Source organism: Montipora foliosa, chromosome 3, assembly GCF_036669935.1.
Source record: "Montipora foliosa isolate CH-2021 chromosome 3, ASM3666993v2, whole genome shotgun sequence".
NCBI classification, from domain to species: Eukaryota; Metazoa; Cnidaria; class Anthozoa; order Scleractinia; family Acroporidae; genus Montipora; species Montipora foliosa.
The window spans coordinates 54,686,013-54,708,512 of NC_090871.1; the positions used below are offsets into that span (position 1 = coordinate 54,686,013).

Genomic DNA, 22,500 nt, shown 5'->3' on the forward strand with positions numbered 1-22,500 from the left:
TTTGACTCCAATGATCTAAAAGTTTATTCTCCTCGCTTCTTTTATAGATCTCTTCGTTGGCAGGTCATGAGAATTTGGTGGTTTATTAGGATGGTACCCTTAAGCTGACAATAATCTTTATTCTCGGTACTTTTTTACCTGACAGTGCATTGAAATTGAGAGGTGATTTACATACTGATCTCTCAGTCTTTCAGGTATGATTCATGATGGTCCGTACAATTCATGAGAAAATTTCTAAGACGATGACCCGACTCGAACTGTCTTCGAATTGACGGTTAAAATTGGCAACTTTCAGGGACATGAAATGCCACTGGGCCTCGTGTGTGGATGTGAATCTTGAAAAATTTTTGTTCTTCACTACAGTATCTTTACCTATAGAGAAAACAAACATATTCTTCTCTATATCAAAACTGTTTTTCAATAAAGAAATTCTTAGAAAAAGAAAGGCCGATCGGGTGACGTTGACTCACAGCCAAACCCGTGTCTTTCAACAACTCGTCGTCAGTGGCTCAAATGGTTGCCGTTTAAGTTCACATTGTGTAACTTGTGTGGCTCCCTAAAGGCGACGTTTTTTCGGAGAAATGGTGAAATGTGTTACGCGCTGCGATAAAGTGTATCAATTTTCTTGTGTTCAGTCGAGTTAAAATATTAGTGGTACAAATAACGAATATCAAAGTGATGATTACAGAAACAAAAAAACCTGCCGACCCAGCTATTGAAATCTCTCTTATTGTTTCTTTCAGTCTCACAGTCTTGGTATCAAGTCGTTTGCGTTCTCCTCCAATGAAGATAATTGCTCACACTCAGTCAACGAGGAGCGGCATTTAAAACGTACAGGTGAGAGAAAACAGGGTTCATTCGATAGACTAACAAGGAAGACCGTGTGTTTCCCTAAAACGATGCAGAACAAATGTGTCAAAAACATGGAACGTTTTCTCCAAGTGCCGTGCAACGCAAATTGAAGCTATTAATTAAAGTAGTCAAGCACCCAGGACACAGACAAGCAATGAAGCCAATCAGAACGCGACCCAGGTACGTGAGGCCGGCGCTAAGGAGACGCGGCAAAACGCGTGTGAGCTTCTGATTGGTCAGCAAGCTGGCAAGACATTTTCGTCTACCAATCACTGAGCGTAGCCGAACAAAATTCCTGTCAAGGCGAAATGTCTCTCAAAAATTGAAAGAGGAACCTTATTCTATATGGTTTATAAGCTTCCAACGCTATAGTCTGCGCGCAGGCTCTCTCTTCTCGGTCTATACAAAGGTTGGCCGTGTAGCACTTATATTTTAAACAGAGTTAACTGAATAGAGTGTAATGTGAAGTGCTAGATTTCTATCCCATATGAACCATGTGAGCGTTAGCCCTACTGATGGAAATGGGCTCACACAAGGACAGAGAAAAACTCTGGCAAGGGTGGGAATTGAACCCACGACCTTCGGGTTAGATCTCCGCCGCTGTACCGACTGAGCTACAAGGTCAGACGGGAGCAGGCCGTGGGAACTGAAGATGTTAAAGTCACGGCAATGAACATGTACAAGTACAAGGAAAGGTTGCGTTTATACAAAGCAGTCCCCATATTTCTCGTTCGCCCCGCCAAGAGAGAGAGCAACGCCAAAACTGAGATGTATCTCGGTGTAAATAGTGGCTAATTGTCATACTTGTTTCTTGAGCAAAAAGCAACTTACACCATATGCTTTCTAGTGAAACTTAAGTTTCCATTGTTTCCACAGCATCTTCTAATAAATAATCCCAAGCGTACAATGCTCGGATCAGATAAACAAAACACAAAGAAAGAGTGGTCTATAATGCCCAGCAGAACGCAAACAAGATTTGTGACCGCAAAGACTTTCTTGCTCATTTCAAGCTTATTCTTGAACATTTATTTTATTATTTTGTTCACCAAGTGACCGGCACGACTTTTCCGGTGTGTAATGAAAATATCTGCTCTATAACGGAAATTTTCGTTAGAAAACAGTAATTTTCGGCGGAAATTGTTTTTATCTTACCAAGAAAGCTATCGAGCAAGCACTAAATGAAAAATGAAAAATGTGACGCTAGAATGAAAAAATGTCAACCAGAAGTTCACGTGATTCCTCCGACCGACAACCTTGCCAGGATCTCCTTTTTGTCCCAAGAACCCTGATTGCGCTGACGTTTGTCGCTCTAGAATGAAACCCCTAAGGTGTACACTACTTTTTTTGCTCATGATAAAAGATTGTTAAAGAGCAAGGTATCGGAGAGTATTAGTCGAGTCTTGTAGCGAACCGATCCAGGGAGCTTTTGTTTCCCCGCAATTAACCTGCAGGGGCTCACTTGTTGAAACTCGAGTTCCGAATCTTTTCGTGCGTATTTCGGTTGCAATTAAATCACTATGTCTTGAAAAGGAAGACGTCTCAGGGCATGAAACTACGGGTGATTTTTTCCTGGTCTAAGGAACATGTAACGGATTAGCTTTTCCAAGTAAGCACGTGAGGGAGAGGTTCATGAGAGAGAAGCCACCATGCGAATGATTTCCATTTACCAAGGGATGCGATAAACAAAAAAGACAAGTGGTCGTCGCAGTTATGTGGACAATTTAAGCAACTGCCTCTTTTTGACAACCGAAAAATTCAGGTGGCTCCAACGGGATCCGAACATATGACCTCTACGATGCCGGTAGAGTGCTCAACCAACTAATGACTGCACCCATTTATTTGAACGCCACATCAATTTTTCAGCTGTTTCTAACGAGACAATTGCTTAAATTGTCCAGATGTGTAAGTGTAAGGATCACTTCTCTCTTTCTTCTTTAACCCGCACTTCAAATATGCATTTATTTCAAATACGATAAAGATACTTGGAGACTAAGGGGTAGATAGTGGGGTAAGGGTGTCTACTATAAGAGACAATTGCTTAAATTGTCCAGATAAGTGTGAGGATCACTTCTCTCTTTCGTCTTTAACCCGCACTTCAAATATGCATTCATTTCAGATAACATAAAGATACTCGGAGAGTAGTGGGGTAAGGGTGTCTACGATAAGAGACATGTACTCGGGTGCCCAGGGGTGGATAGTGGGGTAAGGGCTCAGTCTTTGACTCCCAGGGGTAATCAGCATGTAAATTCTCCTCATAATCTCAATAAAATCTCTGTCAAACAGGTATTGAGAAAAAGGAGAATTATCACTTTAAGAGATTTGATTTAACACCAAATTCTCATGACTACTCAACAAAGAAAGTTATAGTACTAGTTAGGAGAATGAACGTTTCGATCTTGGGAATAAAAGGGTTAACAAAGGAAATAAAAGAAGACAAGAAAACGTTTTCTATTTCGTCCTTAAGAAATTCTCCTTGCCCTAACAACCTGACCGTGGGGATGAACGTTTTGCTTCCTTACGGAAAATGACGGTATGAGCCTTGAATTTAAGTTGAAAGATGTTTCTATGGTAATCCTCAGGTAAGAGCAGTCAGGACCCTGACCTAAGTAGAATAAACCGATCACACTATCTTGTTAAATTGATTTAATTCGTAAACAAAACACTATATTTACACAAAGCAAAGTAATCAAGAAACTTCATTGATAAGACCTTTGAAAAATTGCATAAAAAGGATACCAAAAAAAGATTGTTTGTTTCGTCTTGAAAACGCAGGAATATATTGATATCGCTTATGCGCAATAAAAACACCATTTAAGCGAACACCTTAATAAATTACTTTATAAGGATGTTGTCAGATTTGTTGAACCTGAATGCGAAAAGCTGCAACAATCTTTGCAGCTTAATAGACCTAACAACATTAATGTACATATTGATGCATCAATTAAAGCACTAAATAGGCCATTTTCGATATATTAAAAATTAAGCTTGAAAGAGAGGTTCAGAGGACAAAGAAAAAGGAAAGTGAATGATATGTAAACATTTTTCACATTCATTCCATAGTGTTTCGATCTTTTTTGTCCTCACTGCCTCACTATCAAGCTGAATATTTGACATTTGGAGAATGGCCTATTGAAACTAGCATTTGTCTTAAATAGTTGGCACTAAAATTCATTTGTTATTAACACGAACATAAATTTATTTTACAAGAATCAGATTACTGAACCTGAATCTGAAGAGCCGCATCTGTAAGATACCTGACAAAATTAATCAATGTGTTGTTGTCGCTCTAAATGCTGTAATTTGCATTATCTGATATAATTTTTTCCTTCATAATGGAGTCATGACTACTCTGAAACGTCGAATTTCACCTTTTTTATCGTTCGTTTTTACCGTTTTGTGCTTATATCTCTTTTAATACGAACGTGTTGCTGATACATAAATGAAAGCACCCAACCGAAACTAACAGTTGCCCAAATAATTTCTACTAAAATTCATTTGTTATCCTGCTCTCACATATTCAGGAGCACTGTGCTCCAAAGAAAAGTAGAATTTCACCAAAAAAGGTATTTCAAAAAACACTTGTTGAGAACTGACTTAGATATTATCACAGTAACTTGTAAAGAGCAGTCATGTACAGACACATTTCCTAGACTACGTTTATACACTAGGGGAAAACTTTCCATTCAAATCTCTCGGGGTTTATAATTCATTTACATGGTAATGTAGCATTCACATTTAAATAATATGAAAATACTTGGAACAAAACGTTTTATTCTCAATTGGGCACAACACTGAGTTAGCCGATTTGGTCTGTTTTAAAAAAGAGACAAAGAATGTGTTGCAACGATACTGGCGCTTTTAGCATTTGACCGGCTTGAGTTCTCTGTGAAATTGAAGTAGATTCAAAAAGGCAAATGACGGAAGTCATAAAAAGTCATCGGATTGCGCGCCAACTGTCTATCATCTATGCGGACATCTTGAGTAGCACATCTTCCTTTCTATTTAATATAAAATACCTTAAAGCCGTACTATGACCAAAAATCAATTTTTCTTTGGATTTCAAACCTACGTTAACTTAACACTTAGTGACCCAAGTTTTAAGCTTTGATTTTAAACTTTTAACTGACATTTTCCTATTAAATGATCTGCCATTACTAACTTTAAAATCTTGAGAGAGCTGGATCGAGGAGAAAATGACATCAAAGACTCAAGTCACAGTGCGTGTGTACGCGGCTGACTTGATATGCAGCAGCGAAGTTTCGTGCTTTCAGACTTTTAAACTCGTCTTTTGAATATATAATAAACTGCATTTACGCGCTGAAATGTTTAACTAGTGAGTAAATGACGTCACTTACCCCTAGACCAACCCTCCAATGTCCAATCGGTCAGTTTTCAACGTAAGTAATGGCGGACCGCAAAATCCAAACATTTGGCCAGTCAAGTGTTCAGCAAACACACTTTCAAAATCCGACGAAAAAAAGACTCGACTGCGATTTTTTATCAGATTAACACTTTAACTGAAACATATCTCAAGGAAAAAACTGGGTGTATTTCTATGTATGTAAGCCCTTAATTTCTCGTGATGCACTAGCAAGAAAGTGACTTTTAACCTTTCAGTGCATATTTACCAACAAACAAGGGGAGAGGAGGTGAAGTGAGATAGTCGTCAAGTTCAACAACACCGTAAACTCTAAAAGACAATAGGGACCTTAAGCCGACGGCAACGAGAACGCCATAAATTTGCATATTTAGTGAGCAAAAACAATAGTATTGCACGCCCTGCACGTGCGTTTTACATTTTGATTCATTTTTTTTGCCGTTCCGGTCTTGACTACGACGTGAAATGATCAAATTTGAGGTCATGTGGAGAACGAGAACACATGACTATGAATTTTTTTTTACTTAAGCATTCAAAAGAGAATCCTTAATAGACCATATTCGTATTCTCAGTATTGGACTGGAACTAGCTTGCAATGGAGGCTAATGCGGGGGAATATATTAAAAAGTATTTGCATTTGAAAAGATTCCCCCGCATTAGTCTCCATTGCAAGCTAGGTCCAGTCCAATACCGAGAATACGAATATGGTCTATTCTCTATTTTAACTCTGAAACCGCTCGTACCAATTCATTTTTGGGATACTTCTCTCTCATTCTAGGACGTGAACGAGACTGATTAATAAGACTTATGATAGAGCCATGTTATATTTTGAAGTGACGTTTTCGTCGACCGTCGCCGTCGTAGATCTTAAATTCCATAACATTTTTACACAACCAACGTTTTCCTATCCGTAGTCGTACTCGCTCGATGTAGGCCGTTGTCGTCGTCCTTGCTTAAGGTCCCTAGTATCCATGATCCTGTTGGCGTCGATGTAAACATTGAAGCCTTTAGAAAGAAGATCTCAATCATTACAGAAAAATGATGCGAGAGTCTAAACTAAGGCGAGAAGTTGTATTCCAAATTCAAAGTAGCAGGGGTTTCAATAAAATTTGAAGTAGGCAGCTGGTTTGAGTCTAGTAGCCGACTGTATCAACAAGGGGCCGTTAGGCCCCTTCGTCTAGGGGGTCTGGGGGCATGCTAGCTACCCCAGAAGATTGTGAAATCTGGACTCTGAAATGCGATTTCCAACGTTCTGGGCACCAAATTGATTACAAAGATAAAGGGAGATTTCTTATCAACAGAGACACTGAGTGTACAATTTAGCGCATTCTTTTAATAATTTCCAGCGAAGAAAGATTCGGAAAACCATTTCAAAAGGAAAATTAACGATTTTCAACGTTATATTACGTTTCGACAACTTCATGTCATCATTACTACCACTTTCAAGCTGCCGGGAACGGCAAACTTTTTTGCGCGAATTTAACATTTCTCAACATGAGAAATCAGTTCTGTCGAGCGATAAGAATTTGTCATTTTAATCTGAACAACCGACGGATAAAACTAACGAAAATTTTACTGTTTTTGGAAAACAAGTCTTGATGCAACGATTACTCAATAACAACCTGTTTTACATTAAACGTCTTGATATTTTGGGGGACGTAACTAAACGTAATTGAATTATGTAAAAAAATGTGACGGTTCAGGTGACGGTTGGTCTTGACAAAAATGCGGAAAAAAGTTATAGCTGTTCACTGTAGCTCAAAGATGGGAATATTGACCTCGCACCGGTGGCTCAGTTGGTTGAGCACCGGACTGTCTCGCGGGAGGTCGTGATCTCAACTCCGGCCGGACCAACACTTAGGGTCTTTATATAACTAAGGAGAAAGTGCTGCAAATGGTTAGACTTTCAAGTCTTCTCGGATAAGGGCGATAAGCCGGAAGTCCCGTCTCACAACCTTTCAATGTCTATAATCCTGTGCGACGTAAAAGAACCCACACCCTTGTCGCTAAGAGTAGGTTACGTAGTTCCCGGTGTTGTGGTCTGTCTTCTGTTATGTATCATGGTTGGGAGGATAAAAAAGGGGCCACAGTAATTGGCGAAAGCTGTTGTGGTGCTCTGCCAGCTTGACTGGCAAAGTCTATAAATTAAATCATAAATCAAAAATCAAATATCAAATCTGATAATTACTTTGAAATAGAGGTTTAAAAAGGCACATTCAAGTCGATCAAAAATGAATTTTACTTCAGGTTTGAAGGAATCCTTCAATTAATTCAATTTAGGGGAAAAAGTAGCCGACTTCTCTGAGCGAAGTAGCCGACGCCGGTGCTTATTGAAACTCCTGAAAGTAACAAGGGAAAGTAAAGAAGCACCCTCATCACCAATGGAGTTGTCAGACAAATCCAAAGTAGTAAGGGAGGTGTTTAATGCGAGGGCCTGGGAAAGTGAAGTAGCACCCTCAGCACCAATGGAGTTCCAAGACAAATCCAAAGTAGTAAGGGAGGTGTTTTCTGCGAAGGCCTGGGAAAGTGAACTAGCACCCTCATCACCAATGGAGTTGCTAGAGAAATTCAAAGTAGCAAGGGAGGTGTTTACTGCGAGGGCCTGGGAAAGTGAAGTAGCACCCTCAGCACCAATGAAGTTGCCAGACAAATCCAAAGTAGTAAGGGAGGTGTTTACTGCGAGGGCCTGGGAAAGTGAAGTAGCACCCTCAGCACGAATGGAGTTGTTCCTCAAATCCAAAGTAGTAAGGGAGGTGTTTACTGCGAGGGCCTGGGAAAGTGAAGTAGCACCCTCAGCACCAATGAAGTTGACACCCAAATCCAAAGTAGTAAGGGAGGTGTTTACTGCGAGGGCCTGGGAAAGTGAAGTAGCACCCTCAGCAGGAATGGAGTTGTAATCCAAATCCAAAGTAGCAAGGGAGGTGTTTACTGCGAGGGCCTGGGAAAGTGAAGTAGCACCCTCAGCACCAATGGAGTTGACACGCAAATCCAAAGTAGTAAGGGAGGTGTTTACTGCGAGGGCCTGGGAAAGTGAAGTAGCACCCTCAGCACCAATGGAGTTGCAAGACAAATCCAAAGTAGTAAGGGAGGTGTTTACTGCGAGGGCCTGGGAAAGTGAAGTAGCACCCTCTGCACCAATGGAGTTGCTCCTCAAATGCAAAGTAGTAAGGGAGGTGTTTACTGCGAGGGCCTGGGAAAGTGAACTAGCACCCTCAGCACCAATGGAGTTGTTCCTCAAATGCAAAGTAGTAAGGGAGGTGTTTACTGCGAGGGCCTGGGAAAGTGAAGTAGCACCCTCAGCAGGAATGGAGTTGTAATCCAAATCCAAAGTAGCAAGGGAGGTGTTTACTGCGAGGGCCTGGGAAAGTGAAGTAGCACCCTCAGCACCAATGGAGTTGAGAGACAAATCCAAAGTAGTAAGGGAGGTGTTTACTGCGAGGGCCTGGGAAAGTGAACTAGCACCCTCAGCACCAATGGAGTTGTCAGACAAATGCAAAGTAGTAAGGGAGGTGTTTACTGCGAGGGCCTGGGAAAGTGAAGTAGCACCCTCAGCACCAATGGAGTTGCGAGACAAATGCAAAGTAGTAAGGGAGGTGTTTACTGGGAGGGCCTGGGAAAGTGAAGTAGCACCCTCAGCACCAATGGAGGTGTGGTGGAAATCCAAAGTAGTAAGGGAGGTGTTTACCGCGAGGGCCTGGGAAAAGGCAGCAATGCTCGTACGGGATTCGAAGTCTATTCGAATTTCCGTCAAATCAAGACTTTTGCCAAAGGTATTAGCTAATTTAGTAAAAAGGTTTTCGGAGCAAGCTTTAGATTCCCCAATGACATCTAAAGCCAACTTCACGTACAACTCCGCAATATACGGAGATCTCACACTTGCAAGTGAGGCAACACTATTTACAATCGACACTGCCGTTTCCTCGGATTGTGAGGATATGATTCCACTCATGAACATGAAAACTTGATTTAGTTTATGAAAATATCTTTTGTCAGTCAGAACTGACTTCTTATCAATTTCTCCATCCAGGATTGAAAACGCAAGATATAGACCAGAAAAGAATTCTTGAAAACTCTTGTGAAAAAAGCTATAACGGCAACAAGGCGTTCTCTTACTACCGCCAGCCTGGATCGAGAGAAAGCCAAATTTAATGAAAAGACTTTCCGTGAAATTCCAACGGACGTCATCGAAATGCTGCTCTCCTTTAAAAAGAGATTCTAGCGCCATTCTCCCTAGGGTCATCAGTTCCTTCTTGTAAACTACAAGAAGGTCTTCAGCACTTCTTGGTAAATGGTTCTTCATTTCGTATCGCCTCAAAACGAAGACAACCATCTCTACGTACAGCTGTGTTCTGTTGTTTGGTAGAACGCAGCCAAAATCTTCGAAAAGCAGACAGAGCAGAAGTGTATTCAAAGGGTTTTTAGTTAGTTCATTTAAATTCCCTTCAGTGCGCTTAACAGCATCATACGGATGCCACAGTACATTTATCAGCTTCTCTCCCATTTGCACTGCGTGTCGAAAATACTTCCTTATAAAACACTCCGCATCACCTCTCGTAAATCCAACAATCTCCAACAGTGTGTCCGAGTAAGGTCTTACTTTAATTCCTGCTTCGTGACGAGAAGTAAGAACCATGTTACAACCAGGGAGCAGCTTTCTTTGAATAAGACTAAAGTACACAGCCAATTTTTGAGGGTCTGCCTCATCTAACCCATCGAGCACTAACAGGACTTTAGAAGGGTTTTCTCGCACGAAACGGAAAAACGTTTCTTTCAACTCTGGGTCGACTTCTTCCGGTAGAATGTGATCGTCGATAGCCTCCCAGATGCTAGAATCAATGTCACGACATCTGAGGAGCAGGAGCACCTCTACTTTTGGGAAAGACTCATCCCATTTGTGGTGTTGTTTAGTTGCCCAATCATATGCCAGCTTTTGACAGTAGGTCGTCTTTCCCATGCCGGGTTCGCCCTCAATCAGGACAACTCGCGGATGTTGGCATTCTTCGTGTGATGTAAAAATACTTGTCATGTTGGTGATTTCTTTCGCCAGCGTTCCGCGTGTCTTTTCTTTTGGAACTATCTTAAGTCTGGTGAAAATGTTCTCTAGTTGGAAGCTGAACCCTTCATTCCAAGGAACTGGCAAAACCACCCCTTCATTCGTTTGGTAAATTTGTCTTATCGATTCTATGATATGACTCTGACATGAAGAAGTAGCTGCAAAACAAAACAAACACCCAGAAATAGGGTCAATTTAGAGGTCGACTGATTAAAAGTTATTCGCTTCTTCTACGTTTCTTTTATTTATTTTTTTGTTTTTACATCAGTGAGAGACGATTTCCAATTTTAAAGCCAAAATCCATCTTTTACCTATCATTCTACCTATTTCCTAGCTAATCCGATTTTTGATATTGTTAATGAATTTAGAGGTTTCACTGGTTTGCAAGCCCTCTTGGCTGAATTTTTTTTATGTATCACCGCTTTTAAAGTCATTTCTGCTACACAAACGAAAACAGTTTCTAAATGTATGTGCTGTTTTATCCACGTAAAGAAAACGTTTGTTTTCATACGAAAAATTACCACAAAATGTTTTCTCTTGGCGTGGATGAGTCTTTGGCTTTCGTATCACAATGCTTAGTGGTAAGAACTAAAACGAACCCGAGTTGACACAAAATTAACACAATATTGTAGCAATAATAATATATTTAAATTGAAATGGAGTGACGATTATATTAAAGTAATAAATCCATTTTAAAACCAAGCGGGGCTGAATAAAATTTGAAAGCACGAGTTCGAGTTCATTAGTGGAAAACGGCATATATTAGACTTATTAAAAGGGTGTATAAAAAGCCCATTTGTTGTAAACACATTTTTTTTACTGCGATGTTATGGGCATCCTGAATTTTACGAGTGAATGATTTTTTTTTTTCTCGCGTCGATTTCCAACATGGTCAAATTCCCGTAAGGTCATATATACCTTCCGTTCGATAAGAAGCCACAGAAGAAGATGGAAAGCTCTCCCTTGTAAATAGGATCTGAGTTTGTTCCTTGACAGAAACATCTGTAAAAATCACATACAAAAAACAAGACATGACTTTACAGTAAGTTGGCATTCGAATAAATAATAAACGGCATACACAGTACGAGCTTATTTGAATCGTAATCTCATTAGTTCTTGCTCAACAACTCTTATCAGCAGCGAGCCATTTGATTGACCCTTTTAGGGATTCTTCTAGCTGGACAGTAATCACCTTAACTATCCACTGTTCGCATCTCACACGATACATAAAACGAACGTGCCTACAATCATAAACAAAACCGTTGAGAAGGTCAGCACTTTTGACGTCTTCATTGCTTCTCTCCCCTCCCCCCTATTCAATGTTGTGCAAAACGGAATGGTTTTAGTGGGAAATTGTTGTGTTACCCTCCAACATTGAATAGGGGGGAGGGGGGCTATATAAGAGAAGGTGAAACTATTTCTTTTGCGCTTTAACAGAAGCGGGTTGAAGTACAGCTCTGGTGCGGTTCATTTTCATAACTTTCCCAACTACTTTTGGCTATGATTGTCTGAAAATTCTGGGTGTGGTCTTAAATTGGAAATACGACTTTTTTGTTAGCGTTTACAGTTTCTTTGAAAAACAAACACAGTAAGCGCTTGCTTTAACATTTAAATGTTTTTGCCATGTCATCATGAATTTTAGGCGTTTATCTGGCTAAGGTTACTGTAGACCTTCAGGAGTGTCTTCCAGAAAATCTTTCGTACGCGCGTCGTTTGTAATAAAACCTTTACAAAGTATATATCACTGTAAAGCTAATAAAATGTAAAATCTGCAGAAATGATTATTCTAAATATTTGTTCTAATGGTAAGCCCGCGCGAGCCCTTATATGCCAAACTGACGATGTTTGCTAAACTGAATAGCGCTTCGCACTAATGACGTCAAGACATTATAGACCCCCAAGTAACTCAGACAAACAAAGTTCAGGCTGTAAGGACTCTGTAAGAGTCACAAGAGAAATGAGGCATAATTTTCGGTTTTACGCGACGTCGACCGTGTTCTTGGCTCAATTCTCGAGAGAGAACCAGAACACTACACAATTGAGCAGCTACAACGGTGTTTAAAGTGTAGGGGGTTGAAATTGACAGGCAAACGTGACGACCTTTTTGAACGAGTGAATAGGGGGGAGAGGGGCTATGAAACTATTTCTTTTGCGCTTTAACAGAAGCGGGGTGAAGTACAGCTCTGGTGCGGTTCATTTACATAACCTTTCCAACTACTTTTGTCGGTTGTTAGTAAAACACGTAATGGCGTAACGGGTAACGGCGTAACGAGAAACAGCGTTACGGGATTTTTATTTTCCTTTTTTTTGTTTGTTTTTTGCTGTTGTTGTTGTTGTTGTCGTTGTTGTTGTTAATCGAAGGACACGACCGAACCTTTTTTTTTTTCAAAAGCAACAAGTTAAAATAAATATCCCTTTGCACTGCGACGTTTGTAGGCTTTAGATAACTTATAAAACACATTAGGAAGCCAGAAAGAACTTGAATTTAGTTTCAAAAAGTTCAATAACGAAGGTTTTGTTGTCCTTGTTTCGTCAAAGTTATTTTGAATGGGTGTGCAAGCTCTGGTTAGTTCTTTAAAAGAGAATTTCCATCAAGGTTCAATTTGAAGGTAAGTTTTGTTCCATGTTATAGTAACTAACTCAATTCAGCCTAAAAACAGTAGAAAACTCTACATGAGGCCTCATGCAGACATTCTTATTGTGCCTCGTCACGCAATCGCCGCGCGTGACGAACCTCAAAAGACCCTTAAGAATGTCTGTGTAGGAGGCTACGGTTGTTTCTTCAGCGAACAATTTAGAACTTCTGTTGCTGTAACGAAACTGACTTATATCTACTGGTCTCCTAACCTCCTACGCTGCTCCTACACAGACATTCCTAAGTCCGTCTTACCATCGTTCCGCCGCTTCACGAACCTAAGAATAGGCGAAGAATGTCTGTGTGCTGCTGCGTGGGAGCCACTGGCCAGCGTGAGTCTTTTTGACTTTTAGTTTTCGCTTTAAAGCAATATTTATTTCAAAGCTGAAAAGTGTTCATACCACCCTTAATATTTCAACTGACGTCAAAGTGTAATTTAACTCTTGACTATTTCAAGGTTTGAGAAAAGCTACAACACAGAATAGAGGAAAGAGGAGCTAAATCCTACAGTACGTCGGATCTTTTGGCTCTATCGGATCTTTTTTTTAATATGTAAACGAGCGATGACGGTTAAACCCAGCGGGTAGCGAGTTTACTTTGAACGATACTCTGTATTTGACAGCAGGTAACGAAAGACCGGACAACGTGACAAAAGCGCCAAGATATTTGGGGGTTTAGCGTTGTGTGACAGACATCCCAAGAAACCAGAACGGGACTAAGATAAAATCCAACAAATAATAATTGACTACGTCAAATTTGGCTCCTTCATTCCGTGTGGTTAAAAGAACATTTTACGTATAAATACTTGATATATATATTGTCTTCTTTTTCTCTCATAACAAGAACCAGCGCGGGCCACGTCTTTATTTACCTTTTTTTCTATGTTTTCTTACGGTCTTTTTGGTTTTTAAATAATTAACCACAGTGTCGGGAAACAAAAAAGGAAAAAAAAAAATCCGTTACGCAGTTTCTCGTTACGCCGTTACCCGTTACGCGTTTTACTAACCACTTTTGTCTATGATTGAAGGTTTCGTTGTTTGGCTGCACAAGCAGTATCTACATCAACAATTGCCAGAAAATCTTCATTGAAAGAGCTGTTCAGTCAGTTAAATTTAGAATCAGATTAAAACTTGCTTCAGTTTACCTGCGTGTTGCTTAGACTCTTTCTCTTCTTCTCGTGCTTGATTTGGTGAAAGGCCTTGATCGGTGAAAGAGATATCTGTAAATATTTGAAAGCAAAAAACTGAAACACCTGCAATCTTGGACAAAACTTAAGGAAAAAATTCTGGCGTGAAAATCCTTGCACATGCACTCTCAATTTGTCCCCACTCTACCGCATACCAATGTTGATAATGTGGTGAAAAATACCGTGCAAGCCTTTGACGGTTTCTTAACCAACATTGGATCAGGGGAGGGGGGCAAGTATGGAGAAGTTAATCTTTTATCACACAGACAAATGAGGGAATGACCATTTTTCCCAACGAGTTTTATCCAAGACTGTGGGTGGGAGGAAGAATTCAGTTTTTGCCTTAAAAACAGAAGGTCACAGGAAAGATTCAGATGCTCACTAGAAATAATCCAAAGAGGTATACGAAGGCCGATAATTACATTTTTGATATTGGAAAGGTTTTCATGATTTCAATTCAGGGAATGGTCATGGTGGCCCTCAAATCCATCAGTGGTTATCACTGTCTTCAAGTGTACAGAGCGCATAGGCATATGACGTCACAAGGGCCAAATAAAGGAAGCGCTGTCACTTTGATATCTAGAAACTAATTCCCCGGGAATTGAAACTCTTCTTTTCTAGGCAAACTCAACGTAGCATCAGTGTCTTCAAGTGTACAGAGCGTAAAGGCATATGACGTCACAAAGACCAAATAAGGGTGACATTGATGTCTAGAAACTAGTTCCCCCGAGAATTGAACTCTTCCTATTCTACTGGAACACAACGGATCATCTTTTTTCCAGTCAAAGAAACCAAGGCACCTTTTCACGTGAGTAAACGCTCATTTTACGAGAATTGTCCTTCCAGCCAGAGTTCTGACGAGTTTACCTTTTCGGTCCTCACGGGATTTTCTCTTTGATTTGCCTTGAGCTTCTGGTGGCATCTGAGCCTCGCAGGGAGCATCTGCTGAAATAAATTAAAGCGAACAACATATGAATCGCTCACAAATAAAAAAAAAAGGTAATATTACACTTTCAGTTTGAGCTCACTACAAAGATATGATACTGACTTCCAGAGTATTTAGCCGGTTTTCTACTCAGCGTTGTAAGGGTTCCGTCCTAGTGAATTACTTTTTAGCTGTCTTTTTCATGAAATTTTGAGTTAATGAAGCTCCCCTTCGCAGCTGCTGATGTCTATATGATCGAAAAGCAGTTAACCAACTTTCTAGATTTAGATTTGAAACGATGTTTATACAAAGGGTTTGAAATACATGTACATTGGTAATTTATACCATTAACTGAGTTGATCATCTTTTTGACAAGATCTTTGCACTGCTCAGACCAGCTATATTTCGTTCCATAGGAGGCACGCAACACCTTAGCCTCATCAAGCCTTGTCTGCCTGTTTTTGTTCCATATGTCCTTGATAGCTGCTGTCCACACATTGGGATCCTCAGAGTCAATGACAAATGAGGAACCAAATGGTACATTGCCTAGGGCTTCTCCAAAGCCGGAGTTCTTGCTGACGATCACAGGTAGCCCAGCTGACAGAGCCTCCAGTCCTGTTAAACCAAACCCTTCTGTTCTAGAAGGCATGAGTACAAGATCCACCGTACTGAATAATCCTTTCAAGCTTTCTCGGCTCTCGATGTACCCTTTCACCCTGAGGCGACGTTTGGGAATACCACATTCCAGCAATCGATTTGCGATCTCTTCACGTTTTCCATCGGGAGCTCCGACGACAACAAGACGAGTATCATGTAATGCCGCAACAGATCTTGCTGCAATGTCAAACCCTTTTAACTCAAAATCTTCAGCATCTCCCCGACCAAACACCAGGACACTGTACTGTTTTCTTTCCTCGCGAACTTGCTGAACACTGACAAATTCATCAAAAATTCCAGGTGTGAAGTCCATAACATCTTGATCTTTTTGACAACTGCGGAGGTAGTTGCAAAAAGCCTCTGCCAGCTTGGGCCCGACTCCTACAACGAAATTAGCCATCTTGCACAGCTCTACTTCAACATTGTGCTTTTCTTCGCCCCTTGAGATTGGATTGTCGTAACATTTGAACATACCAAGTTCTTCTGGGTCAGTGTGTATCATTTGTATCCACTTGCATTTGCGAGAGTTGCGGATAACTTGTGCTTGGTGACCAAGTTTCACTCCATGACCAAAAATGACGTCTATTCGCAAATCCTCTGGTGGAAAGCTGAGCCATTCCAGTTCTTCATAACCTGGAAGTCGTGTTGCCTCAAGAATCTTTATCCCATGGCTGAGAGCTACTTTCTTATGCTCCTCAGAGCATTTCGGTAAAAAGTATGTGATTTGGACTTCTGGGAATTTGGCCAGCTGTATGGCCAACTCTCTGTTGATTGTGGAAAGTCCGCCTTTACTGGATCCCCACTCAGAAGCCAAAATGGTGACTTGAACTTTGTTGGGGCCATGTTCTTGAGATTGCTGCCATGAGCCTGACGCCATAGTTAAGTGTGGTGATAACGCTGCTGCATTGATTGGATGAACCTGAGCCAGAGGTATTCCGTGTCCCTAACACACACAAAAAGGAAATTTCCAGAAACATTCATTATGGAAAAGCAAAACAATTGTCAAATACTTGCGGCTAGGCGTTTCGTCTCGCCCGACAGACTCGTCAGAGACCTCCAGAGTGAGCCCTTTGAAGGATAGTGATCAAAAGGTACAAAAACCGCCATACTGGAACGCAAATTGTGCACTGGGACATCTAAGACAAAGCCAGTTAATCTAAATTTTCTTTGTTTAGATGTCCCAGTGGGCAATTTGCGTTCCAGTATGGCAGTTGTTGTACCATGTGATCACTATCCTGCAAAGGGCCCATTCATAGGCAAACTCGTTGAGCATCACGCCTGAAGTCCCGTTTGCAAATTCTTAATGTTGACAGTCTGGTCTTCTATCGAAGAAGGATTCCTAACCGTACGATCACGAGTTAAATTTATACAAACTGAGCAAAGGTAAGCGCTTTCCGAGCCAATGACCCTACACGCCGGTGCTTAGCCCCGGTTTCCGTAGCATAAAGCGTCTTGGGAGTATTTTTAACTCCCCCCTGGATAGGATGCTAGTCCATCGCAGGGTTACCCCCAGCATTTCGCCGGTGCCCATTTATACACCTGGATGGAGAGAGGCACCGTGGGAGTAAAGTGTTTTGCCCAAGAACACAACACAATGTCCCTGGCCAGGACCCGAACCCGGACCACTCGCTTTGGAGTCAGGGCACACTAACCACGAGGCCACCGCGCCTCCCACAAACTGAGCAAAACAATTGTTAAACACTTGTGAAATGTCGTGGCTAGTCTTACGCGGCGTCTCGTCTTGGCCCAGAGAATCCTGAAGGTCTGTGAAGAGTCTCTTCGTCGAGACGAAACGCCGGGTCAAACTAGCCACGAACATTTATTATGGTGGGCAAAAATGCGATTCAGTAAAAGAAGGGAGTTGAGAATGTGGAGAAAGGCCCAGGGAAACTTGGCAGTTTGTTAGTAAGTGGGGAACAAGTGGTTTTAATTAACTGAGCAAAGGCTAATTAAATTAACAAGGTGTGTCCTTTTAGTGCTTTCCGCCCAATAAAAACTTAACTACATGTACTTCATACATGGGCAACCTACGTTAAACTAATACTTGTGTAAGATAATGTGGGCAATTAGGAGAACGAGATGCTAACTAATTCTTGAAAGCGATTATCGCGTAGGGTTGGTTGTTTTGTAGCGCAGATCTCCAAGAGAATACATAAACAGAATTTCAATGCCTCTACCATTTATAAACTTTTAGAAGGGAGCATGTCCACAAACCAGGCAGCCTAAAACCTGTCTCTAGAATTGTGTTTTCCTCTCTAAATACGTGAGCTGTGTTCTCAAGGTGGCTCAATCCAGCCAATAATATTTCAAGAGAATGTCAGTCTTATGTGAAGGATTCACTTTACAACACTTTTTTACGCAACGGCAATGTTATGGTATTACAAGAGACACCAAATTTTCATAACAAGATGCGCCATCATTATTGTAATATATAATACGTCAACATAGTAACAGGAAAGTCACCTAAAATCTCTATACAAATAGTTTCAATTTAGCCTGGTAATTCAATGGGGGTCACCAAATTTGCTTCTGAGATACGAGCATTTAAAGACAAAACGTAAGGAAGTTTTATATGTATCTCCTAATGCAATGGTCACCTGTGATGTCACAACACTGGGAACATTTGTTAAGCAATTACTGTTGTTTACATGGTACCATAACATGGCTGCTTGGTGACACAGTGTTATAGAGCTGATTCTATCCTACCAATCATGTACAGGTACATTTTATTCAAGGTGTTGAAACTGGTTTGAGCCTCCTTAACGCAGCCATGTTTTCTAAACACTACAGCTGCCCCCGCTGTTAAGTATACGCAGTATTCAATTTGTCCAGGGCTCAGGTAGAGGAGCAACTGATGTTGAAGCGGGAGAGAACAAGTCAGTACCGAATATGAAAAGGGCGTTATAAGTTGACCGTTTGATCACGGCGGACACGATGGTATACCTGTGGATACAGAAACTAAAGGAAACGCAATGTCAATTCTTTTCCGCAATGTGGTAACGTGGATAACCACTGATGTTGCACGCTTTAATGTCAATGCTTTATTGAGATGTATTTGATCTGGATTCTATAATACCAGTTATAGGATTAAATGACCAAATGAATAGTAGGAAACAGGAAGTGTTAAAATCTGATCGGATGAAGGAACTGAAACGGTGTCACGGTATTATTAATGATAGGTAAATCGAGCGAAAAATTTCTGTAGAAAACTCTTCTGGTTCGGAAATGTTGAGAGTATCCCCAACAATGCACTACCCATGACATGGTTTTGCACGACTTTCCTATATTGCGATAATTTATTCGAAAGTTTACTAACACTTTGAAAGAACTGAAACTGACCGTCTCAAAAATCCAGCAAAAATATGACAATAACTTGGGGCCTTTTTCTTCAAACCAAAGTCGTGTTCAAGATTGGTTCTTTCCAAACAACAACCTCTTCAGGACAACACTCGAGCCTTTAATATGTTCACGTAAGGAAAAAACACCGATCGTTTGCCTTGGAAATACTTTAAGAATCGTCAATCGTTTTCTAACAACACTTGCTGGTTGTAGACTAAGTCTTCCAATCTCTCAACAGTGATTTGTGTCTGACAAATCTTTTCCCGCAAAAACCTTCGTGCGCGCTTGCGCAATGTTCGTCAATCGAGAAATTGTTTCCGAAATGAAATCGTCCGGCGACTCTTAATCAAACCAAAGGATTATTCTTGTCGTGAGACGATTTAGTCAGTTTACTACCCCTTTGTGAAAAAACGGACTTAAGAAGAAGCTTTAGAACTCTTAGTTTTCGAATAGCTGCTCCAACGCCTGATTGCACGGCATGTGACGTGTGACACTCCGTGACCGATGGTAAGATATGATCAACAATACTAATGAAGATTTCCGATTACCGATACATCTTTGATTGTGACGTTACTTTCCCATGTACCACGCTCTCGGCAAGACTTACTTCCGGGCATTTGGTGTGAAAACGTCATCGTTACCCATTTATTCCGTGTGCGCTTAGCTCTGGCAAATCGAGATTTTTTCTGGCATACCAGATATGTAATACTATATCACTGTAACTCTATATACGCGCAAGCTACAAAGATGCCTTCTCGGGATCCAGGCGGGGGCAAACTATATTTCTGTAACTCTAAATACATGTCCGCGCAAGCTACAATTATGCCTCCTCGGGTCTGGGCAAAATCCCTGTGCGGGCAATAACTCACTAATTAGCAGCATCAAAGGAATCTTCAAAATATGTGAAAGCAATGATTTTGTTACAACAAGTAAATTGGCAGTGTTGAAGGGTTAATATATAACTTTCAGAAACCCTTACTTACGGATGTCTCGAAAACTAAGACCCTAAGACCCCAGAAACTCGAAAAAAGTAACCCGAAACCCTCAATTTGGCGAAAACTAGGCCTAAAGTTGGCTTTTTGACTTACCTCAAGCGAAGGTCAAATCCTTCGTTCGCTACAACCTGTTTCAAAGGGAAAGCTGGGTGATCCACCATATTTTACTAAGTAACCACGCTCCACGTGTGACCGGACATCTTCATTTCACGTCGGAAGTATATATTGGCCCTGTGACACTCTAGACCTAAAAACCAACTTTAGGCCTAGGATTAGCCAAACTGAGGGGTTTGGGTTACTTTTTTTCAAGTTTTCGGGGTGTTAGGGTCTTAGGGTCTTCGTTTTCGAGACACCCCTTGATCTCAACATCTTGTATTGAAACGCATTTGTTTCTTTTTAGACTCAATTCCATGGATTGCTCAATTTACACCTACTGGAATTCCAAGTAGCGGCTTTAAGCTTGACGTGTTTCCACCGTGCCCTTCTGAGACAATGCACAATGTTTTCAGTTTATCTTAGCGCAGTTATGGATCCTTCAACATAAGAAAATTGATTGATCATTAGCCACCTATCATCTGAGAAAATTTTACTTGATTCCTTTCAAATGCAGTTAGCACAACAGAAGTCACAAGTAGAAACTGCTCTTTTTTACATTAATTTGCTTTATCAACAAAAACAAAAAGAACAACCCAAACAAACCAAAAAAAACAAAAACAAAAACAAAAAAACTTGAGGGTTTAATTTAAATTAACACAGTTTCCTAATTTCCTACTGGCATTTGACCCAGTATTAACACGTCAAGCTGCCGTTTTGATGAATAGGCCACTTTTAATTAATACAATCATAGATTGATGCATTAGAATTCATAGACATTCACTGATAGTTATATCACACATTTGTACAAACGGTATGAATTATAGCGAAGCACAGTATTAGAGAACCACTTATCTAGGATTTGAATTGTTTGACCGGTGCACCAGGGGTATGAATTTTTAATTAAACAAACTGTGGTGCCGCATTGATTGCAGAGTGAAACTGGAATGCGTTAAAAGCTGCCATCTTTTAGGGCCCACAGAAGGATTTTTCGCGCTTTGCTAAGGAAGTGAAATGTTACTTCCGGTAACTGACGTCATCATATCATGAGCTAACAAGAAAACCCACTCACAAGCAAAAGTCACCGCACAAACTGTTGTTTCCATCGAAGGTTTCCTCGTCCTTCCTCGCGCTCGTTCTCAGATCAACTGCGCATGCGTAAACGAACTGACTTCCGGTTTGAGAAAAAAGCTAAATTTCCTGCGGTTTTAAAATGAATTAAATTTGTTTTTACATGGCACGTTTCACCCCCAAAAACAGAATATAGCTAAGCATTGATTTTTTAAAATCATCTTTTTTGAAAAAGTTATGGGTATTTCAGTATCGTTTATGTCTTCAAAAAGAACATTTTTGAAAATAAAAATAAAGCCATACTTGGCTGGATGCAAAAACGAATACAAATTATCAAACCATCGATTAAATACACAAATTGCGTAGCACGGAGACAAATTTAGAGTTTTCTTTTATTGATCACGTGACCATGAGCGTGGTATGATGACGTCATATTTAGGGTCATTGGCTTGCAAAAGTTGGAAACTGACCAAAATAATGCCAAATTCTCTCAAATTACTGAACCATTACATCCTTAGCAAAGCACCCCAAAAAATACATCAGAGGGCCCTTAGGCAGCAAATACAGTAACTTGGCATAAATAAATTACGGTAATTTGCTCTTTACCAACTCATTTGATAATTTTGCTAAACAAAAGGCATTCCATTCTAGATATTCTCATAGACACTAAAGATGCACATTGAGAACAAAATAGTTTTAATAATTATATGCAAAAGCTCTTTTCTATAACGATTAATGTCCTCAATATCACCTCAACGCACTTTTCCACTTTATTTATTCTACAAAATAGTCACAATTACATCGTGTTGTTTTTAGAACCTTTTGATTGAAATTTCACTTGTTTATTGGCTTTGGAAACAGGGAATGTCGTCATACTTTGATCAATAACCGAGCAATGAGGGGGAATAGGTTCGATACCGATAGAAATGAATTTGTGATGTCAACCCGGTATCGAACCAATTCCCCTTCATTGCAGACTTCTGGATCAAACTGTGACCACTTTTCAAATGTAACTGACATTACAGTAAATATGAATTTTTGTTAGATACTTGAAGGAGAGGGATATGAAAAGCACAGATCATGATTGCATTTCCAAGACAAAAACAGCTTTTTGAGAGCTATGTGGTATACAGCAATTTACGTGTTCAGGCCAATTCAATAACAAAGTTACACGCGTAGTTTACAAGTTAAAGCCTTGTTTTTTTGCATGCGCACACAAAAATGAGTTCAATAAACATCGTTATAAGTCGTTTTTACAAGACTCCGACTTGTAATTACAGGTGTAGCGCTATACCTCAATCTCGTCCCCAGGGTCC

At 40.4% G+C, this 22,500-nt stretch overlaps 1 protein-coding gene across 14 annotated transcripts in view; it reads right to left on the minus strand.

The window, feature by feature from the left end:
* LOC137997682 (protein NLRC3-like) overlaps window positions 1-22,500 on the minus strand; it is a 173,339-nt gene that overhangs the window by 134,196 nt on the left and 16,643 nt on the right. For 4 of the 14 annotated variants that reach the window (XM_068843837.1, XM_068843836.1, XM_068843830.1 and 1 more), the window contains 7 exons: window positions 22,479-22,500; window positions 20,455-20,553; window positions 15,375-16,629; window positions 14,972-15,049; window positions 14,063-14,137; window positions 11,202-11,285; window positions 5,962-10,441 (listed from right to left, as the gene is read on the minus strand). The exon at window positions 22,479-22,500 is cut by the window's right edge and continues 24 nt beyond it. In XM_068843837.1, the coding sequence (XP_068699938.1) occupies window positions 7,497-10,441; window positions 11,202-11,285; window positions 14,063-14,137; window positions 14,972-15,049; window positions 15,375-16,563 (4,371 nt within the window). In that variant the 5' untranslated portion in view covers window positions 16,564-16,629; window positions 20,455-20,553; window positions 22,479-22,500 and the 3' untranslated portion in view covers window positions 5,962-7,496. Of the gene's footprint in view, window positions 1-5,961; window positions 10,442-11,201; window positions 11,286-14,062; window positions 14,138-14,971; window positions 15,050-15,374; window positions 16,630-20,454; window positions 20,554-22,478 lie in introns of those variants that run through there. The other 10 variants (XM_068843838.1, XM_068843835.1, XM_068843834.1 and 7 more) reach the window with 7 other exon arrangements.